Raw genomic sequence first — 20,971 nt, forward strand, 5'->3', positions numbered from 1 at the left:
TGCTGGACGAGGACGAGGTCAGAGCTCTGTGCAGGTCACACACTCAAACTGTGAAAACACATTTCTTTATGCAGGCGACTTCGTGTTAAAACATTAAGAGAGATCTGCTCCAAAGATGGGGGGGGGGGGGGGCCTGGACACTGGTACCTCTTTCATGTGGGAAATGGTTGGTGGCTCGTTAGCTTTCGACTAATCAGGTTTTTGAAAAACGTCTGTAAGTCTCTGGTGTTTTTTTCTTTAACTGGCAAATAATTATATTTTAAATTATTGACAAATAAAAAAATATATGAAATTAAGTAAATGTATTGAAACTTATTGTGTCATGAACGTTTAATTGTCGAGTTTTCAGGAGCTTTAAGGATTAGAACTGATCACAAACAAAACGCTGAAAGGTCCCAACGGTGCACAATAATAAAATAGTGACCGAATCCCTGCGTACATGTGTGTGTTACAAGGCTGGCATGTCCCAACACAGTTAAAAGTGAGGAGGAAACTGTAGATTATCAAATTCCTCATGTGTAGACCAGCTGTCCCTGTGTGTGTGTGTTCAGGTTTGGACAGAAGCTGTGGTTTGGCCTCTCTCACGTCTCTGAAAAGTGCGTATGTGGCACCGCCGCGCCCCTTCATTAGTTCCTCATGTTTTCTTTCTCCCGTCTCTTCTGTCTCTCGATGTTTTTCTGCCTCTCGAGTCTCTGATGCTTCCTCAAACCAACTTCTAACTTCCAATGAGACTCATGTTTAAAACCATGTTTGTCAAATTAAATAATAAATTAATGAAACATCACTTAAGACAACTTCTTCTACCATTTCTCCACGTCTCCATCTCTACTTCAAGCCCCCCCCACCCCCTCTCTTTTCCTGTGCTTAATTACGGTGCCTGCGATTGGTCCACAATCACAGAAAGTTGCAGCCAATCAGGTGCCATGTTGAGGTGGCCCTTGACCCCCTCAGGTGGTGCATGTGTGTGTGTGTGTGTTTTCCTGCCCGAGTGTTAATGAATGTGTGTGTGTGTGTACGTCAGGGGATGACGGGCTCGGTTTAAAACCATCCGGGATCCCGTTGTCAGGGCAGTCTGACAGAAGGGCCACAGGGACGGGGTGCACCAGGAACCTCTACAACACACACACACACACTTAGTGTTTGAGCCCAGGTGGACCTGTTGTCTCTCTGGAGTCCACATCTGGATCTGCAGACATCCACGCTGAGAAGATAACCACAGGTAAGAACACTAAACTAACCTCTGCTACCTCTGTGTTTATTTACCTGATTCAAGTTCAGGTTGAAGTTTGGCTGCAGGAAAACACCTGGTTCAGGTTTTACAATGACACAGCAGCCAGGGGCCGTGAGGCAGCATGTTTGTTTAAAGCCTCCACAGTTACAGAGTTCAGCTCAGAGCTGCAGGGGTCACTTCATCGGCTCTGCAGGGGAAAACTAGCTCAGGTCTGAGGTCTCAGCAGAGGACATTTAACACCTTCCAACAGGGATTCAGCAGTTTTGTAGCCTTCTCTGTATTCATGCAGGATGTTTTTAGATCAATAATCCACGATTTCCCTTTGTAATCAAGATTTTTAGGCTCAAGAGCAACTGAGTGGATTGTTTTTGGAGGTGAAATCATCCTTTTGTGACTGTGGTGTTTGCAGGAGAGGAGGAGGTGTGAGAAGTCATGGCTGGACGGAGGAGATCCAGTTTCTTGGGCGTGTTCATCACCGCTGCGCTGGCTGTGGTGCTGCTGCCCGGTGAGTTCACGACACACATCATTAAATAAACAGTCAGGTCAGAATGCCACACGTCTGTCACTATGGACGGATACCATCACGTTATACATTACGTCCTGTATGTAAATGGCTGGTTTGATTACGTAATCAGAAGTGAAAGAAGAATTCAGGAAAAACCACCAAAATCTTATTTCAATAAAACTAGAAAGATATGGGTGAAAGTCAGAGCTGGTGCAGCATTTGTAGCAGCTGGGCCAAATAAAGCAAGTGGATCCTATTCTTTTAAATGTAAAACCTTGAGCTCTCAAATAAAACGAGAGGATTAAAAAGTACCTTCGTCCTCCTTTGCTTCTCTTTTCTTCTCATCCTCAGAATCTCTCTTTACTCCCTGTTTATTTTAGTATTATGGTCTGTATTCATCTCCTCTGTTTCCTGCCTGTTCCTTCCAGCTCCTCACCAGCGTCATGTTCATCTCAAGGTCTCGTTTCTCTGAGCTCAGGGTTAACTGGAGCGTTAAAGGTGTTCTGCCCTTCACCAGTTCATGGCCATGGACTCACTCTATGTTAAAAGTGGTTGTAACTCAACTCAGCTTCACGTGTATCATCACTGTGATGTTCATCTATCACGACATGACAGGTTAATCCTCCAACACCTGTTTCCACCTTCCTCTCATGACATGACTCAACGTATTCACATCTCATCTCCCCTTTTAAAATCGTTTTTAAAATTGCACTGTCCGATAGTGAACTGGGGAAAACATTAGCGGTAGTCAGGGGGGGGGGGACTTCTTTCTCCTTTCATCGTTCCTGCTCCCGTAAAAAAATTATTACCTGTCAGCATCACCTCCTCCTCTGCCCTCTTAAAGCGCTGCTGTTTCCAGATGTGCCAGCCTCTCTTTTACAGGCTCGTAAAAAACAATACAGCGGATACACTGAGGCAGCATCATTTAGCAGCCCCCCCCCCCCCCCCCCCCCTCCTGCACCCCCCGGGTCACCTTCACATTCATTCTTTGCAGATTCCTACTTTTGCCCCTGTGCACATCACATCTCCCTGACTCCTCCATCAGAGATCATCAAAACCCTTTATGATGTTTTTCCCCGTAACCCTGAATTATCCCTCCATGGATCTCCGGTCATCTGTTCCCCCCCCCCCCCCTTTCCTTCTTCCTCCCTCTCCTCCTCTTCCTCTGTAAGGCATTAACACCTTCTCCCTGCGGAGATGAAAAGAGCTCGCTCCGCTGCTCCCCACAGCAGCATGTGGTCAAACGGCAGCAAACACATACGTACACACAGAGTGCACACACAGCTCTTTGAGAGCCCAGCAGGGGGTTTGATGTTACAGGCTCACCTATAAAATCTACAAAGAGCTGCTGTCGCCAGCGCCGCAGGCAGAGCCAATTACCTCTGCCCTATTTAATGAATCTGTGAGGGCTCCAGGTTTAATGTCATATTATCACTTATGTATTCGAGACACGTTTCAAAAGTCGCACAATGAGGAGTAAGCACGTCTCAATTTCAGCTTCAGCAACTTCTGTTTTTGTTTTTCTCTGTAGCGTTCCTGTCTGCTGGACCAATCGGGCTAAAGGCCAAAGGAGATGGTAGATATGTATTTTTTTTACCGAAGCACAAACATGGAAAAGCATCATAGAGGATGGAGGGATGAACGTACACAGTGGTGCTTGTTTCTAAAAGTGCACAGTGTCAGTCTGCCAGAGGTGAAAGACATAAAAGTTGTTATAAAATGTTCCCAGATCAGATCCATCACCTCACTTTGCTGTAGCATCAACTCTTCACCTCATGATTGATATGTCATATCACATAAAGAGTCTTAATGATATATAACAAGTTTGAGCCCTTGAATATCTTGTTATAAACTTTAGAAGTCACAGGAACAAGTCCTTGAATTTGATGACCGAGTGAGTTTGGAATCTCTGGGCTCAGCAGTGCCTTCATTTTTGTTTTTTAATTCTCTCCTGACCTCAGCGGGGGAAAGTATCCAGGAGAGGGCGACTGCTGCAGCGTCACAGCGGAGTCTGGTCCGCAACCGCAGGAACATCAGCTGGTACAAACAGCACTCCGACTTCTGGAACTGGTACAAGTTCTTCACTGACAACGGCAACCAGGAGGCAGTGAGTAAACACACTCATACACAAAGAACCCCTGTTTGTTATCTGGACATTAACAACTCATTTAAAAAAAAGGTGGTAAAGGTAATAACGTTCATGCCTTGTGCAAGAGATGTGTTGTATCCCGTCAGTGTTTTGAGTGTTTTGACACGTTTACACTGATGTTTTCAAACCTTTCCACCATGAAAACCTTTTACAATTAGTGTCAGTGGTAAACAACAAAATCCCCATGATGCCAGAGACATTTAAAAGTCGGATTTTAAGCCTATAAAAGTAAGTTGGTGCTAAAATGAATCAGGGTGGAGCATCACTTCACAGCTTGTGCTCTGTTGTTATTGCCCACAATGTGTCAGCTCCGCAGTAAAACCCTCCCCCCCCCCCTCCGCTTCCTGCTCTCAGGTTCACGAGATGGACCGCATCTACCTGGCCTACCTCCAGAACAAGAACCGCGCCGAGGGCCGTCGCTCCTACAAGGCCTACCTGCACCACCTGGGGGATATCTACAAGTCCTGCGCAGATTCCGACGACCCCAACTGCGTGTCCGCCTACACCAGCAGGCCCAAGCCAAAACCAGAGGCCCCCAAGCCTGCACCGGTAAAAACCTGTGACCCCACCAAGGATACCTACTGCCTGTATGCTGCTCTGATCCAGGGCAAGAGCCCCTACCAGCCCCTGGTGCTCCCAGCTGCAGCACCTGCCAAGGCCCCAGCGCCTATGTACGTCCGCTCTGCTCCGGCAAAGGACCCACAGTCTGGGTATCAGTACTACGCTCCATCCTCAACACCTTTCCTCTCCAAGGTAAGATATTAGATGTTTTTTTTCATTATGCATTACTGCAAACTACTGATTTTAGTGAATTAAAAATAGAAGATCTGCTGCACAGATATTCACCTAGATTGTCTTAGTTATCCTATAAATTCCTACATATTCCATCAGAATTATTTGAAAGATATAAAAAGCTTCTGCCTCCAGCCTTTAACGAAACCATGGGACCACATCGGTCTGTTTTTCATGCTTCAGGAGCAGAAGGCTGAGCTGCTGCGGATCTGCGCATCTGAAGACGTGGAGTGTCTGCAGTACCACCTGAGAGCTGCCTACGGGTACGCACCCTCCGCCGGGCCCCTGCCATCCTACGCCCACCTCGGCTGTGATCCCAAGAAAGACCCCTCCTGCAAACCCAAGCTGGTGCAGAAAGCCCCCTCTGGCGTCTACCTGCAGTACCCCAACTGTGACCCCGTCAGGGATCCCGCCTGTGCCTACGCAGCCTCCCTCGTGGTATGTTTGCTTTTGTTTTTTATTTACATCTAAGCTGTGACTATCATGATGTAAGTGGGTCTCTCTCTCTCCTCCAGGCCCCCCGTGCTCCTAAACAACCTACCCCTGCCGGCCCTGGATCCTGCAACCCTCTTTACGAAGAGGGCTGCAACCCCCTTAGCGCCACCAGATTCGCCAACCCCCCACACTCGTACAAAAACGACGAGGCAGATGAAGCCGCCGCCATCCGTGCCGCCCCTCCAGTAGCTGAGCAGAACGACCCCTATGCCATGTTCAGGGATGCTTATGCTCAGGCTAACAGAGGTTCTGATCCTTATGCGATGTACCACCAGGCTCCAGCTGCTCCTCCAGCTTCTCCTGCAGCTTCTCCTCAGGCTAACGACCCATATGCTCTTCTGCGCCGCTACATGGCCCAAGCTCAACAAAATGACCCCCATTCTCCACGCATGGAGGCGGCTCCAGAGTCCAACCCCAACGATCCTTTCTCTGCAATCCGTGAGGCGGCGGCTGCCATGCATCGCCGTGGTCCTTCCAACCCCAGGCAGCAGATCCCGTTCTCCAACCCCAGTTATGAGGAGCCTGCCCACGAGGAGCGCCACCCTCTGGGCCCCCCAGGTAAGACCAAGGAGGGCTATGAATGCTTCATCGGCTACGACCAGGATTGCTTCCCCGTGAAGCCCACCGAGCCTCGCTCTGGAGTTCACCGCCACATGCCCTACCCTGCCGAGGCCTACGAGCCCCACCTGAATGCCGATGGCACACGAAACGGCGTCATGGAGCCGTCCAACCCCGACTGTGACCCCGAGTACGACAGGGACTGCCGCCTGCGTCGCTACGAGCCCGAGCAGCCCCATGTCGAGGCCCAGCCCGAGCATCACGCCGAGGAGGACCACAGCCAGGGGGCAGCAGAGAGGGAGTATCAGCCAGAGCAGCCGGAGCAGGAGCAGTACGAGGCGGAGCCCTACCAGAGTGGCCAGGAGGAGCCTCACATGTCCTACTCTCCGATGTCCTACCCTCAGATGTCCTACCCTCAGATGTCCTACCCTCAGATGTCAAACCCTCAGATGTCAAAGGGTATCCCGAGCCTGCAGGACATCCTGAGGCTCTACGGAGACCAGAGCCCCGAGCAGGATGATCGCAGAGCTTACGCAGGCGACTACCGCAAGAAATAAACACACAAACACAGTCATGCATGCAGATGGACATGAATACACAGTCCCGTGCGTTCTTGTAGCTTAGCCCATGACCGCCTCACACAGTGCACAGCCAGTCCAGACTGGACCAGATAAGGGACACATGAGAAGTCTATGGACCCAGTGAGCAAGCACATGCACGTGCATCCACACAAAGCTTCCAGCTGTTGGGAGCGCGCTCAGAAAGCTGAGGGAGTTCCAGCAAAGTTTTCATCTCTGTAGCTGCTTCACATCTGTTGCTTTGCTTTTTTTCCAGCTTCCACCTCAAACCTCCTCAGTTCACTCGAATGTGTGATAACTCTCAGCTTCGCTTCTCTTTCTATGCATCTCACTTTTTTAAAATTGTGTTTTTGTCAGTGATGGATTATGTAAAGTTTTTTTTTCATTTTGAATGTTCTAATAAAAAATAAAAAGCTCTAGAATGCTGTTTTTTTGCATTTGATTTATTGAATCTTGACATTTGACTCAACAGCACTGACATTTTGTCTCATTTTTGGTGTTTAATCACTTTCTTGAATGAAACGTCCGAAAAGTAGTTCATATTTTTATAAGGCCTCATTTTTATTTTTTTTATTTAAATTCCCAAAGCTCAAATCTAATTTCATCGGAGCTGAATTATCTGACGGAGGGAGACTGGCTGAGATACAGACTTTCAAAAGAGTCAAATCTGACAGCAAACGACCTTTTAAATGAGTAAAGATTAGAATAAAGTTTGAGTTCTTCAAGACGACTTGTTCTGATGTGAGGAGACGTCGTGGTTCTCGAACAGCTGATGACGAACCAGCTGGAGGGTTTTTTAAATAAAAAGGACTGTATTTATTTATTTTGTGGGTGTCTCCTAATCTGATTTGAATGTTTCACTATAATTATTCATTTGTTGTCATACGTCCCTGAGTTTCTAAAAAGGTGCCATGAAATAAATTATTATTATTATAGCACTTCAGTATCTTGCCCAAGGACACAGCTGGGCATCAAACCACCGGCCTTCTGGTTCATGGACAACACTCTCTACCTCCTGAGCCACAGCTCACAGTTGATCCAGTATTGGCTGATATTGAGGTGTTTGTCGTAACAGCGTGAAGAGACAGGATTGCATATCTCCATGGAGATGGATCGACATGATTAACACAACAACAAATGTTCACAAACCTATTTGAGGAGACGACTGAAGAATAATTACTGTGGAAGCTTCAGTAATAACAGTGTTTATTTCACCTAAGAGGAACAAAGATTTATGGAGATTGACTGAGCACATGTCAGAGTAAAAGTTCTGTCTTCTACAGACGTCTTCATCGCTCTTCTTCTCTCGATGTGTCGTTGCACAGCGAGCTCCACATGTTTCTCTGTAAAACAGCTGACGACGAGGAGTCGAACTTTGAAGTTTTCACTGGAGGCAAATGAGAAACTATGAAAAATAAAAGTGGGCAGTAAATTCATGCACAGGGAGAAATGAGAAAAAGGACGAGACTCCATTAAACGAGCAGAGTTGTTAACATGAATAAAAAAGGAAACTGGATTCACTTAATCATAGAACAGCTGTCAAACACTGAGACAAATAGACTGAAAATAAAAATGGACGACGAGTCTCCACTTCCAGAAAACACCGTAAAAGTTGTTCTGACAAAAGATTTCATTGTGGCTGCAGGTTATCGATTTGTCTCCTTTCTGTTCACACGACTGTTTATTGTCCGTGTTCTTACTTTTCTATTATCTGATGTTTTTTCGTCCCTGCAGGATATTGTGTCTCTATGAAATTAGCTTCCTGATAATATCTGGAAATGCAGTTTATCTTGAAAATGTAAAAGTGACGACACAGAAAAAAAAAAAGAGTTCAGGGAGTTTTATTACTTTCTCAACTGCAGACGTTGAGTTATGTCTCTAAACCTTTGTAAGAAAGTGAATATTACATTTCTTGAATTCACATTAATACTGAATACTAAATATTAATACTGAAGTCTTGATGTTATGTTCGGTGGTGGGATGTACATTTACTTTGCTACTGAACTTTTAAAGTACATTTTCCATTTATCTGTACTTCAACTAAGTAGATTTATTGTCAAGTACTTTTCTCCACTACATTTACACGAATGCTACACTCTTAATACTTTAAGTATATTGAATATACTCACAAACCAAGTTCTTACTTTTCCTCAAGTTGAAAAGTTAATCTATTTATTTGTACTTGCGATTAAAATGTTCAGGAACTTCCAAGCTTCCAAAGACAAAGATATTTAGGCAATGTGGCTTCTGCAAAACAACAAATTCAACACAGATTCAAACAAACTTTTAATACACAATTAAAAACAAGAAAAATCAACAGACAATATTGAAAATCAAAAATAGCAAAGATGATTGGTTTGGTTCAAATGACCCTAAACTTTCTGAGACTACATTTATCTGGAGAAAATCCCTGAGAACCTAATGAATGTTTCAGCAATTAGACCAGGCCGCTCTGATTAAAATGAAATGGGATGTAATGATAAATTCTGTGACTGTGGTTTTGTTTCCTTTCGGAGGCAGAAGATGAAATAAACCTTGGTGCCGTGATGACAGAGAGAGAACGAGAGATCAGGTCGAAAGATAAACACAAACGAGAGCGTGTGTGTGTGAGACAGAAAGATAAGAGATGCTCACTACCAATTATATCTGCCTCCAGCTGCTGATAGTCCTATCCCCACCCCCCCCCCCCCACACACACACACACAGCTGGGACTCCCTCTTGTGGTCGCTGATGAGCAGGGGAGGACGAGGTGGAGGTTTGATGCTGTCAACAGGAGTCAGAGCTGATTTATTTCACCGAGACCAACAATAGATCAAACTGTCACATGAATTCCACTGTAAATATTTACACCTCCGACCTGTCATCAGCTACTGGGACGTTAATTATCAACCAACCAATCACAACTTCACTTTTATTAATATCACGCTGCCTGGAGGGAAATTGAGAAGAAAGTTGTCGCTGTTTTGACAGTTAAATATCTTTAACATTTTCATTTGAACCACCCTCGTTTATTCTGTTTCTGTGAGATCAGGTAACAGAAAGATAATTGGCAATAGTAATTTTCTTTAATGTATTTTCTGAGCATTTAACAGTCAACTGAAACTAATGAGAAAACTATTGCCTGCAGCTTTATATTCCTCTTTTTAATGGATTTAGAAATTGTTCCTCTGTTTTCTGTGTGTAAATCACTTGGATGGGAGCAGTTTTCGATAATGAGCTCGATGTGAATTTAAAGGTCTTAATATTAGATTGTGACAGAGGCGACGTCCACATCAACCAGAGCTGCAGGATGGAGAAATCAAAACAAATCAAAATGCACGACAGTGATTTACAGAACTAGGCACAAAGCCGTGTGATCAACCTGCAGTGGTGAGTTCCTCTAACTTTCCACAGGCAGCAGACAAAAGTCAAATCCAGAGGCTGACGAGGGGAGAATTTAGTTTGACTGATACACGGATGAAACTGAACCACAGATTATACAGATGTAGGACATGACACTTCCCTGAAGTTTAGCCAAAACACTTGGATCGCAAACTCCGTCAGGTGAGTTTAAACTATTTAAATCAAAATGTGTATAAAAGAGGTGGAAGCTTTTGATTTTTAATAGAACAAGGATTGTGGCTAAGGAGATTTTATGCATCACTGCAAATCCCCAGAAGCAAAGACAAGTATTCTTTGTGGGTCAACACCTCGGATTGATGGACTCACGTAGAGATGACTCACAGGTGGAGTTTCTTCAAATAAAAGAAGAGCAGGTTCTTCTGCCACCTTCTCTTCAAAGCTGAGAACTAATACCGAGTGAAATGACTCGGCGGGGGGTCGACCTCTGCTCTCATTTCCAATTACTGATCCTCAGGAAGTGAAGGAGTCCAAAGAAAACAGGTGGAGGAAACAGGGGAAGGGCAGAGGAGACACTGGGGGTGAGAAATGAAAGTGGAAGGAGAGAAATGAAAAGCGAAGTGACGACAAACCGCCTGAAACTCAATGTCTCTGCTGACATTTTCCATTTGGCATTGATATAATGTACCAATTCATCAAAAACACACTGTGCTGTATAATCTGTGTTTCTTAGACTCGGTTTATGTTTTACCGATTTTATTTCCTTTTACGTCATATGCATAATAACATCTTTCTCCTTTATTTCTCCTATTTTACTGCTCTTATCGCCCTCATTTCTTAATGGTTTTATTAGTGTGAATTCCTCGAGTCTCCGGTGTCGCTTTGTCTGTCAAATCAGTTTAAAGGTGATACAAAGATCCAAGGAAATAAAATAAAATAAATAAATAAGGCTGTGCCGTGAAGTGAAAGTGTTTTTGTGGATGTCGTTAAAAAAAAAGAAAAGGTCCCAAACAACCTTTAAAAAAAAAAAAGTGTCTCATTAAAAGCCTGATTAGATTTAAAGTTCCTCATTAGTCCTGTAAAACTTCATCGGTTTAACCTTCCTCGAGTTTTCAGTTGTAAAATGTTCATTAAAATGATTTCTTTAAGTTGCAGCTGCAATAAACAAGCGACAGAAAGAGAAAGTTAGTCTCAGTGTTTGAACCAGTGATTTCTGTACCAAACTTTGTGCCAGTGTGAAAGTGGAAATGTTGACCTGCTGATGGCGCTATAAGAAAAGTCTTTTTTCATAGTAATAAATTCATAGACTGTAAATAAAGATGGCGCCCCAAAAGTGAAGCCAAAGTGTCGTAAAGGTTTTTAAAAATGTATAATTACATGTATATATTTTGTAAACACTCTCAAACTTAAAGTCCTTAAATCTAACCTTAAATTCGGTTCACTCATTTTCTTATTTGGACAAGAAGCACTGAGTAGGTTGAGCTTTCTGAAAAAGTATTAACACAAATTATAATAATTACGCCTTGTTCAACAAAGAATGAATATATGTAGGCGGTGGATCAGAGTGTGAGCCTGTGGTTTACTCCACTGTTCGCACATTGATATTCTCTCTGACGAGGTCAGAGGAAAACAGAGTCAGCGATTTCCAGAGGCAGATTTACGAAGGCTCTATTTTACATTTTTAAAGTCTATTTAATTCTCTATTTTTATTCCATTTCTTATTCGTAGCAGCTCAACTTTTTCTTTGCTCAAAGTCGTCTCAGACTTTCAGAATCAATGAGGATGCATAATTCTTCTTAACGCTCAACCTTTGACATGTGCATTTTTTTTCAAACTCTCGTTTGATGTTGACCCTGAGAAGTGTGTGAGCTTCTGGTTTACACCCAAAGTAAATCCTTCAGGTCTTAAATCCTAAATGTGATTTTCTATTTATCAGCCGTTTTACTGACTTCTGTTTGAGGGCATCCATCAGAAAGCAGATATAGAGGCTGAGGTTGAAAACACTTATTGGGTCATTTGGAAAAATACAAAAATAAACGTTTGACCAAAAACAAATGTAATTCTTTAAGTTCACTACATGTATAGAAGAGGATTTGTCTTCTGCAATGTGAGCTTTTCTTTTCTCTTTCTAGTTCAGTCGCAATGAAAAGGTTCCTCTTGTTCCCCAAGGAAAGAGAAACTGTTCTAACAAGGACGACGCAGAGAGAACCGGGGGGGTGGGGGGGGGAGAGACAGACACGAAGAGAGATACAAAACGAGAGGTGGGATGTGGTCTTATCGTTCTTCAGCAGGGTCGCTCACAGACAAAAAGCCATGGACCAATTTCATACCAAATTTACATGAAAATTACGATTAATTACTCAGAGACATTAGCCGTGTTGGAGACAATTATACAATCCACATGCACACATTATTATGTGATTGCAATTTTGTGTCTGTGCCCCGTGTGAGGCGCACATGCTTCATTCATACGCTTGTTGGGAGCTTGACAAAACAAACCTGTGAAAGAAAAGAAAGTTTGTGTGAGTTTTTCCAGGGCCATATGTGACACACACACACACACACACACACACACACACACCTCTTCTGTGTGTGTTCTACTTATTCCACAATTTCACTACAAGCCCCCCCTCCCTTTTGCTTCATTCTCCTGTCGTTGTATAACTTGGTGATTATTGGGATCCTGCGCCGTGTGTCGGCTCTTGGAGGCGAGCGGCGCGGTCGCCTGGCGACAAACCGGCGACAGGTTGTCGTGGCAACCTTGGTGTGATAGATGTCCCGCGCCGCTCGCTGTCGTCTTGGCGATGCTCAGGTGTTTATCTTGCTATCCTTCGCCGTGAGCACTCATTCATCACGCTGCCGCTCAAAGTAGGCACATCCCTCCCTAACAGCGCGTCTGATTAAATATTAATCACTTTCTAACACACTTCAGGTGTGTGTTCATGTACGAGGGAACACGTGTGTTTGTTTTTTGCCACCTTCGCGGGCCAGTGTGGTGATAATGACTCTTCTAAAAACGTCCGTCTGACAGAGCCGGGGTGAAGTTTGCTCTGCTTCCACATTTAATTACAGCCAAGTAACGCAGCGCGATGCAAATTACATCTGAAGGGCCGTGAAAAGTGGAGCAGCCGTTTGCTCCATGTGACAAAGTCCATTCTAATAAAACTTGAGTGAATGTGTTCTGAAAGCCGAGTATGTCGCTGAAATATGTCGCTGTGTCTTTCTCTGTGTACGTTTGCCAAACTTTCCATGTTTGGTCATGAAGCTTTGCCATCTGGAGCCACTGTGCCTGGGGTTTGTGTGCGTGTGTGCGTGTGTGTGCGTGTGTAAACAGGGAGCAGAGCAGAGAAGAGCAGCTGTTTAAAACAGCAACAGATGGTTCCTCCTCCTCCTCCTCCTCCTCCTCCTCCTCCTCCTCCTCCTCCGGTCCTTTATATTTAACCCTGGATGGAGAACGTGGAGAAGCAGAAAACACCGTCAGTTTAATAAAACGCTTGTTAGTGAGGTCAAGTAAGAGAATCCCTTTTCAAATCAAATGAAGGGAGGCCTTCAGATTTCAGTTTGGTTTGATGCACTGATAATAAGATTCTCTCTGATTATTGTAGAAAAATATATTAATATTTTACAGTTTGCACCCAATTCGTTTCCCTGGAAAAGTTTTAGAGGTTTCGAAAGGAAAGATGAAGTAAAAGTGAAAAGTGCAAAGTGAAATGGAGAGTTTCCTCTTAATGTGTCACGTGCATTTTCAAATCATGCATAAAATAGAATGCACCAAATAAAACAAACTGAAATATTGCAAAGTTTCTATTACTCAATTGTAACTTCGTTAGGTTCTTGGTGTTAAAAAAAATATATATCCAATTTGTTGTGTGTTTTTAAAGTTCACCTGTTCCTTTCACATATAACCAACACAATCTAATTTTACAGCATGACTTTGTTTGACCTGAGTTTGATTGAAACACACACACTTAAATCTGAGGAGTGTGTTGCATGGCGGGGAGAGTGCTTGACAAATGGAGCTCATATATTCAGGGGGAGCTGCACCTGGTTTTGGTCTCTGTGCTTCGAGTCGTTCATTTTGAAATTCAAATCTAAAAGACTCCTCCGAAACGCTGCAGTGAGTTTCCTTCTCAGTCCCTGATGCAGAAAAGCAACAACATCGTCAAACGTTACTACAAAGATTATCCAGGATAATCTCAAGAGCCGTCACTTCTGTCCGCGGCCGTTTCTGCAGTCTTAAATTCAGTTAACCCCCATTCAGACTCACTTTCTGCATCAATTCCACCGCTGTGCTCAGCCTGAGTCACGACCACATTAATGGACAGGCACAAGCGGGACGACTATATCGACAGCTGTGACCTGATCCCACAGATCATTCTGCTGCTCTTCAGAGGTGCTAAGATTTACATCACAGCATGAGAACGACCTGAAGCACGAGACCAAAACCAGGGGGAACATCAGCCTGAATATATGAGGACGTTTGGTCATGCACGCTCGCCTCCATTCCACACGCTCCTCAGATTTAAGTACGTGAGTTTCAGTCTAACTCAGGGAGTCGGATTTGGCGCAGTCTCCACATCGCCATGTTCAAATCTGTAGAAACCAAGAACACGTGATCGTAATACATTATATTACATCCATATATTCCATGCAAGAAACAAAACACCAGCTGATTTAGAGCAGAGAACGTTGCTCAGCAGCCTGAAGATCACATCCCACCTTGGGAAGAGAGAAATGATCTTCGACAACCTCCTCGAGAGGAGGCACAATTAGTCTCTGACAATTTCCCCCTCACGAACCATTAGTCCAGCGGAGCCTGGCCTCCCTCATCTTGTTCATTGATTGTGTTTGCCAAGATGTACACAGATGGTGAGAATCTAACCAGCGGCCAACTCATTCTCAAGTGTTCACCATTTAGAGGAGAAACGACCGTGAATACCACCGTCACCTGAGAAACATGTGGAGGCACAAAGGAAGAAGACACTGGTCATGATTCATGATTCACCTCTTCAGCTGCACCCAACCTTCCGTTATTGCTTTAATCCTCACTCGTTATTCCCTCTTTATCTTGGCTCTCGAGCTGCATCGCCTCATTTGTCACCTAATTATTTCTGTGAATCAAGACCACTCAGTGTGTTTCGACTCTCACACAAGGTTAACACACGTGAAACAAAAGAGAGAGAGGGAGGGAGGGAGGGAGGAGAAGGACAAAGACGGAGGGAATGACTGCGTTCAGGCCGGACCCTGAGAGGCCAAGGATCAATATGTTTTTATGAAAAAGTGAGAACGAGCGGCGGCAGCATCCGTCTTGATTGTTGTGATCGGTCGTGGGATGGAGAGAAGGACCAAAGGTGACAGATGATGGATGGAAGTGATTGGCAGGACAATAAACGAGTGTCACACGGCTCTGTACTCATGTTGCATGTGTAGATCAGAGCTTGTGTTGTGCAGATGTTCGAGAGTAATCTAAATAAGCTGAATATTCGCATTATTCAACGTGCACATTGACATTTTCCTTTGGGAGCTCGATGCAGAGATCCAAAGAGGGAGAGACAACACAAAGTGAACGTATGAGCATGAATATGTATGAGCATGTGTGCGTTTACAGAAAAACTGTACGAGCTCACAGCTGTGGCTACAGACGAGAAGCACAACAAGGAGACGAGGGATGAAAGAAGACACCATTGACGTCATAAGCAAACATTGACATTGTGACACGGACAAGCTGATCAAATTATTTTTAAATAATACCACACAGATGGAGATGGGCAGTTTGTCATATTTGCTTCATAGTTCAAGCTTTTGTGGCAAACGTTTAATAAAAGGTGTCCCCCAAGGCTCAATACTGGGCCCTTGTTAATTACATACAAAAATGTATTTTTCTTTAAACTCAACAAGACAATTTGATGCTGATAAATCCATCTTGTATGGTCAAGTTTGCTTTTGAAAAACTGCAAGCACCACTTGAGATTTATTAATTTCGTAATTTGTTGTATTTTTAAAATGATTTGTTTACCATTAATACTCCTATTTATCACACATCTTCAGCACCTACCTCCTATCAGGGCAAACCCCCGGTAGAGAAATCAAACTTCTACCCTGACAATTTAAAAACACATTATAACTGCATGTCTCCCTGAGCGAGCAGTGGCTTTGTGACGGATTCCTCATCAGCAGCTATTGACAGAATATTCGATCAGTATTCTGGTAGAGTTGTGTTTATTTACACAACACAATTATCACACAAAATTAACTAAAACACCTCATTGATTTCACTGGCTATCAGCTATACGCAGAATGCAGCTTCATGTTGCTTTATTTACCCTCAAATGCGCTCGTGTGGTTTGCAAGGTCTGGAAAATTCTAAGTACGTGTGAAGGTACTCGACACCAGGGGAAAAACACTTGAACACCGGGGCACTACAGAGCTGTGAGGGTCATTGTAAGGTCTCCATCCTCGTGTAAGAGGTGGCAGGCGAATGGATTCACAGTTTTAAAAAGGTTAAATCCTCAATATCAGTCATTCATAAACAGGGTTGCGTAACAAAATCCATTTCCAATGATTCACCGGTTCTGACACGGCCAGAGTATTCAGGACCAAATCGAAACACAGGCCGTTTCTTTAATCGATCGGTTCTGGCACCTGTACAGTTTTAAAAGTTTAGATTTAGCACCCATATCATAAAAAAACAAAACAATACCCAACTCTATTCACAAAGCCCCCATCTGGACTTCAGTTATTAATGCACAGGCCCAACAGATGCAGCAACATCACACTACTTTCAGATTGTACTGAAATTCATGTCTGTACCTGCAACAGTGGTTTCATACAATACAACACAACACACAACACACAACACACAACACACTACACACTACACACTACACACTAAACTCAAAGTGTTAGGGGACGATTCGCTCAATAAACAACTGATTTTAAATGTATATGCCAGTCACACCCAAAGATCATTTCTCCCTAAATATATTGTGAGAATTGATCTGATGTATCTTCATTTGGAGGTGATTGAAAACTCAAAAGACGACGGCGAGCTCATCAGACTCCCCTCACAATCCAACCCACTTATCAGACTCCACTCTCTCCGATGAGCAGCAGCTGGGAAACAACCAGCGATGAGTGAATTCACCGACACGTCTGACATCTGAGGAGCCAACAGGAAATATCCCAAAAGCATCAGGAGCGACGAGAAAACAAGTCTCAACACGAGAAAAATCAAAGTAAATGTTGTTTCTCTCTCTCTTCTGTCTTCTGGTTACAAAACACTAATTTGTTGATATAAACGAGGACATTTTCGTGGACATTCGTGGACATTTATCCTGAAACTGTAGTGATTATAAAACCAATGTGACCCCCCCACCCTCCCCTCTCTTTATCAAGCTGCTAATGAGGATGCATGAAGCGATTCAGCCGAGATACACGCTCACTTTTCCAATACGACTCCGGTCGGGATTGGATTTGAACCAGTTACTGAGATAGCAACGTGACGAGAGGACGTTTCCACTCAATCCAATTAGGACGGAGCCAGAGGAGGGACACGCTAAGGACATGTCAAACAATTAATTGAAAGTAATGGAGGTGTTTTACTTTACTTTCTGCTTTGCGAGGTGAATCGTTTATCTCTCCGGACTCATCTCCAGTGTCTGTGCAGACCAGTGTTTATCTACTTGTTGGAATCTCTGTGGTGAAATTAAAAGTCCAGATTGTTTTAAGAGTTAAAGAGCAATCCATCTTACTTCAAATCGTTTATGGAGAACGATTAAATCAGATTTATCTGTGCTTCTTCATAAAGTTAGTGCCTCAGACTGCTCATTATGTTTCCTGTCTGTAGGAATAAACTACCTCCAACACTTAATTATCAATAAAACCGAGATAAGATCTGTGAAAATGGATAAATGGTGGTGACATTTGGGAAACTGGTGTCACTTCATTATTATAAAGTGGAATGAAGATTTGCTGGTTGCCACCGTCTCCATAAAGGTTAAAAAATGTTGTGAATTTCCCCAAGAAAATGTGCGATTCCTCATATTACCAAAAACCCCAACTGCCCTGTCCCTGGGTGCAGAGTGAACGTCTCGACTCACCGTACACGCACGCCTGATTAAACCGGACTCCTTGGATTCTATTTCATTGTCTTGGCAACATATCAAACAACGCAGGTTTGTGATTCACCTACGAGAAGCCAGCGGCGTCTCCTGTAACGGTGGTGACGGCTTTGACAAAGATGCAGATCCTGCTTGTTTTGCCGGAGGAACGCAGGCTGAGGTGAAACGAGGACATGCTCGCATTAAATATCACAGCCTGATATTATTATTATCAGAATAAAAGCCTCCCGCTGTGAATCTTTTCTTTAGCAAAGTGGAAACAGAGGCCATCCTGAAAACATCCACTGTCATGTTGATAATTACGCTGCATTAAACTTCCTGTGTTACTTCATCTCTGGAGATAAAGGGCCCGAGGATGGGTTAAGGATAAATCTTCTCTAAAATTAACTCTTTTCTCTCTTTGTATGCTTGTTTCCCTCATAATGAACATTATTTAGTTTATTTTCTGTTTTGTGTTATTTTTCTCTTCAATGTGTTTATTTTTGATGTATAAGTACAAACTTTTCAGGTAAACACACATCAGCTGCTTTATATCCCTGTTTGTACATTATTCCTTGATTTAAATTGTGGTTCTTTTGCATTGACACGTGTATTTGAAATAAAAACACACAAACACACATGGATAGAAAACTGACATTAACTATAATACCTACAAGAAAGATTAGATAAGGGACTATCTTATCTATATTGTATGTATTATAAATCGTTAATTTAATTTTTTTATATAATGCAAATGAGCAATTACACTGCAGTATATTATATAAATATTTGTCCTTGGCTCAATAAAACATATTTGAAACAAAAGGCACAAATACACATTAAAGGAACAAACACACATTAACCCTGAAATATGAACACAACCAGCCAACTCTGTACATGACGCTCAGCAACCTCATTACAGGAATTAACTTTGTGTCATGTTGTTAGATCAGATTTATGATAAAGGCTAATTAATGTAATGTAACGTAAGAATCTCTTAACTTCCAGTGCTGCTATATTTCACTGCAAAAAGCACAAGTTAATCACACACTTGAAATACAAAACATTACATAACCAGTTGAGCCGTGTTATACCTGCTCCTCCAGTTTATTACTTTAACTGTCTGCAACCGCTCAGGATAATTCAATTAAAATGTGAACGCTGCGTCCTGACGCTCCATCACAACAGTAAAGATTTATTATACAATATGAAATAAAGGCCAGTGCAGTTAGTCTCAGATGTCTGGACCTGATATTCAACCAGTTTGATCTGTTATCTGTTTCTCTGCAAGTGATACGGGTGTGGTGTTAATACACACACACAGACACACACACACACACACAAAAAGATACACACACATGTGCACAAAGCAGAGTTGATGGTTTGGTTGAAGACTAGAACGTCTAAATGGAGCTGGCGGAGGTTTGCACTACTCACTGCTTGTGCTTTTATATTTATTCATCAGAGTGTAACGTGTCTACTCGTCTGTCTGTTTCTCTCTGGACACTTCAAATCTTTTTACACTGTGCAATAACAAAGGTGTTGAAGTGAATATTGAATTAAAACATCTGGGCTCTGTTGTTTTGAGCAAACATGACTCAAACAGGAGGAAATATGGATTTTTGGAGGAGACTGTGTGTTCGTAGTAATGAAGTGTTGTGTCATCCAGTGTGATCATGTGTTTATTAGACAGTGGAGGTCTATGGAGTCCTGATAGGTTGGATACTCAGATACACTGAGTAAAATCTTTTCAGCGTTGGATTTGTTCTTATCTGAACCAACACTGCATCTTCATTCATGACAATTAAGCATTAGGCACATTGGCGACGCCTCAACTTCTCCTGTTAATTCGTGCTGCGTCAAGGGAACTGACCATATTGGACAATCACATGCATGTAGGCACAAAGTCCTGGAAGAATAGAGCATAATGGGAACAGGATATTCTGCTGTGGCGGAGAACAAAATCTAAAAATCAGTAAAAAAATCTGCCAAAAAACGCCCTCGGAATGACCGAAGAGTTACTCATCATCGCCGGACATGAATCAAAGAGAAATTTCAATGAAGCTGAACATGTTTGCGAGTTCGAGAGAAACTTTCATGATGTTGGAGGAGAAAACTATTTATATTTCAAATGCCAAGGAGCATAAAGACGGGCCGAGGAAAGCATTACTCAGCAGGAGTTCTTTCTCAACTTTATTTTGCTGCACAAACAGCTTTGAAAGACGTTTGCGTCCAATCCTGCAGGACGTTAATACCCAAAAGATAATGCTGCGCGCTAACTCCCAAAGTTTACTCTGAGCCGCAGCCCAGATGTGCATCCAAACATGTGCGTGTGTTTGCAGACATCACCTCGTTATTCATTCTGTCGCTCCTAATACTCCAAATGGCGTCTTTTTTTCGCACCGAGACGAACGCTGTAATTTGGACTGTTAATCGGCTTCCCTCCCTGTAAATAACGCCGCTGTCAATAATTCATGGATTAATCAACACATGTGAATTTGATTGGGAGGGAAGAGACCGAGAGAGAGAGAGAGAGAGAGAGAGAGAGAGAGAGAGAGAGAGAGAGAGAGAGAGAGAGACACCAAGCTCCAGTTTCTGAACACACACACACACACACACACACACACAAACACACACACACACACACTCTGGGTGAAGTGAATAGAAAAATACAGAGACATCCAGATCTGTTTGAGACATGATTTAATTTATGTTACATAAGCGAAGGAAAAAAACACAGTAGGAGACAACAGAACGTCACCTTTCTATTGAACAAAGCTACAGAAACATTTTAACGACAAATCAAAACAGTGAAATATCTCAACGCGACCCTCACGACACGGTGAAACATCCCTTTAATGGCAAAGTGTAAATAAAGGCATATAATAAAAATCCTCCTTAATTCTTAATTGCATAAAATTGTTCAACAAATCTTTTAACGCTCTTCTCCTCAAATCCTCAGATATCAGGCATGGAAACAGGGTCAGCAAAACGTGCTTATTCCCACTTCCTCTACCGAATTATCGCTGGAAAATAGAGAGAATAATCCGTCTTATAGTAGCTGCACACATGAGCCGACAAAATATCTCATTGCCCTGTTTACAAGAAGAAGAAGAAAAAAAAAAACCCGAACAGAAAAAGCTCCTCCGAAGACTCCAAAACGTTCCTGAATAATTTCTGCGATTAAGGTAGCACATTATTTTGTCGTCTAACAAAAGACACCT

General features: G+C 43.0%; 1 protein-coding gene across 4 annotated transcripts; it reads left to right on the forward strand.

Moving 5' to 3' along the window:
* The first annotated feature begins 448 nt into the window (after window positions 1-448).
* and1 (actinodin1) lies at window positions 449-20,953 on the forward strand. 4 transcript variants are annotated; one of them, XM_034572974.1, is made up of 9 exons: window positions 449-1,219; window positions 1,641-1,736; window positions 3,268-3,312; window positions 3,698-3,843; window positions 4,240-4,638; window positions 4,861-5,115; window positions 5,193-6,104; window positions 6,135-6,660; window positions 20,940-20,953. In XM_034572974.1, the coding sequence occupies exons 2-8, from the start codon at window positions 1,664-1,666 to the stop codon at window positions 6,285-6,287; spliced, it is 1,983 nt and encodes a 660-aa protein (XP_034428865.1). In that variant the 5' UTR covers window positions 449-1,219; window positions 1,641-1,663; the 3' UTR covers window positions 6,288-6,660; window positions 20,940-20,953. The 4 variants fall into 4 exon arrangements, with proteins under 4 accessions (XP_034428865.1, XP_034428862.1, XP_034428864.1 ...); XM_034572971.1 differs by having other exon boundaries at window positions 5,193-6,660; XM_034572973.1 differs by having other exon boundaries at window positions 449-1,736; window positions 5,193-6,660.
* Window positions 20,954-20,971: the final 18 nt, after the last annotated feature.

The sequence above is a fragment of the Hippoglossus hippoglossus genome, chromosome 20 (assembly GCF_009819705.1).
Source record: "Hippoglossus hippoglossus isolate fHipHip1 chromosome 20, fHipHip1.pri, whole genome shotgun sequence".
Classification (NCBI taxonomy): domain Eukaryota; kingdom Metazoa; phylum Chordata; class Actinopteri; order Pleuronectiformes; family Pleuronectidae; genus Hippoglossus; species Hippoglossus hippoglossus.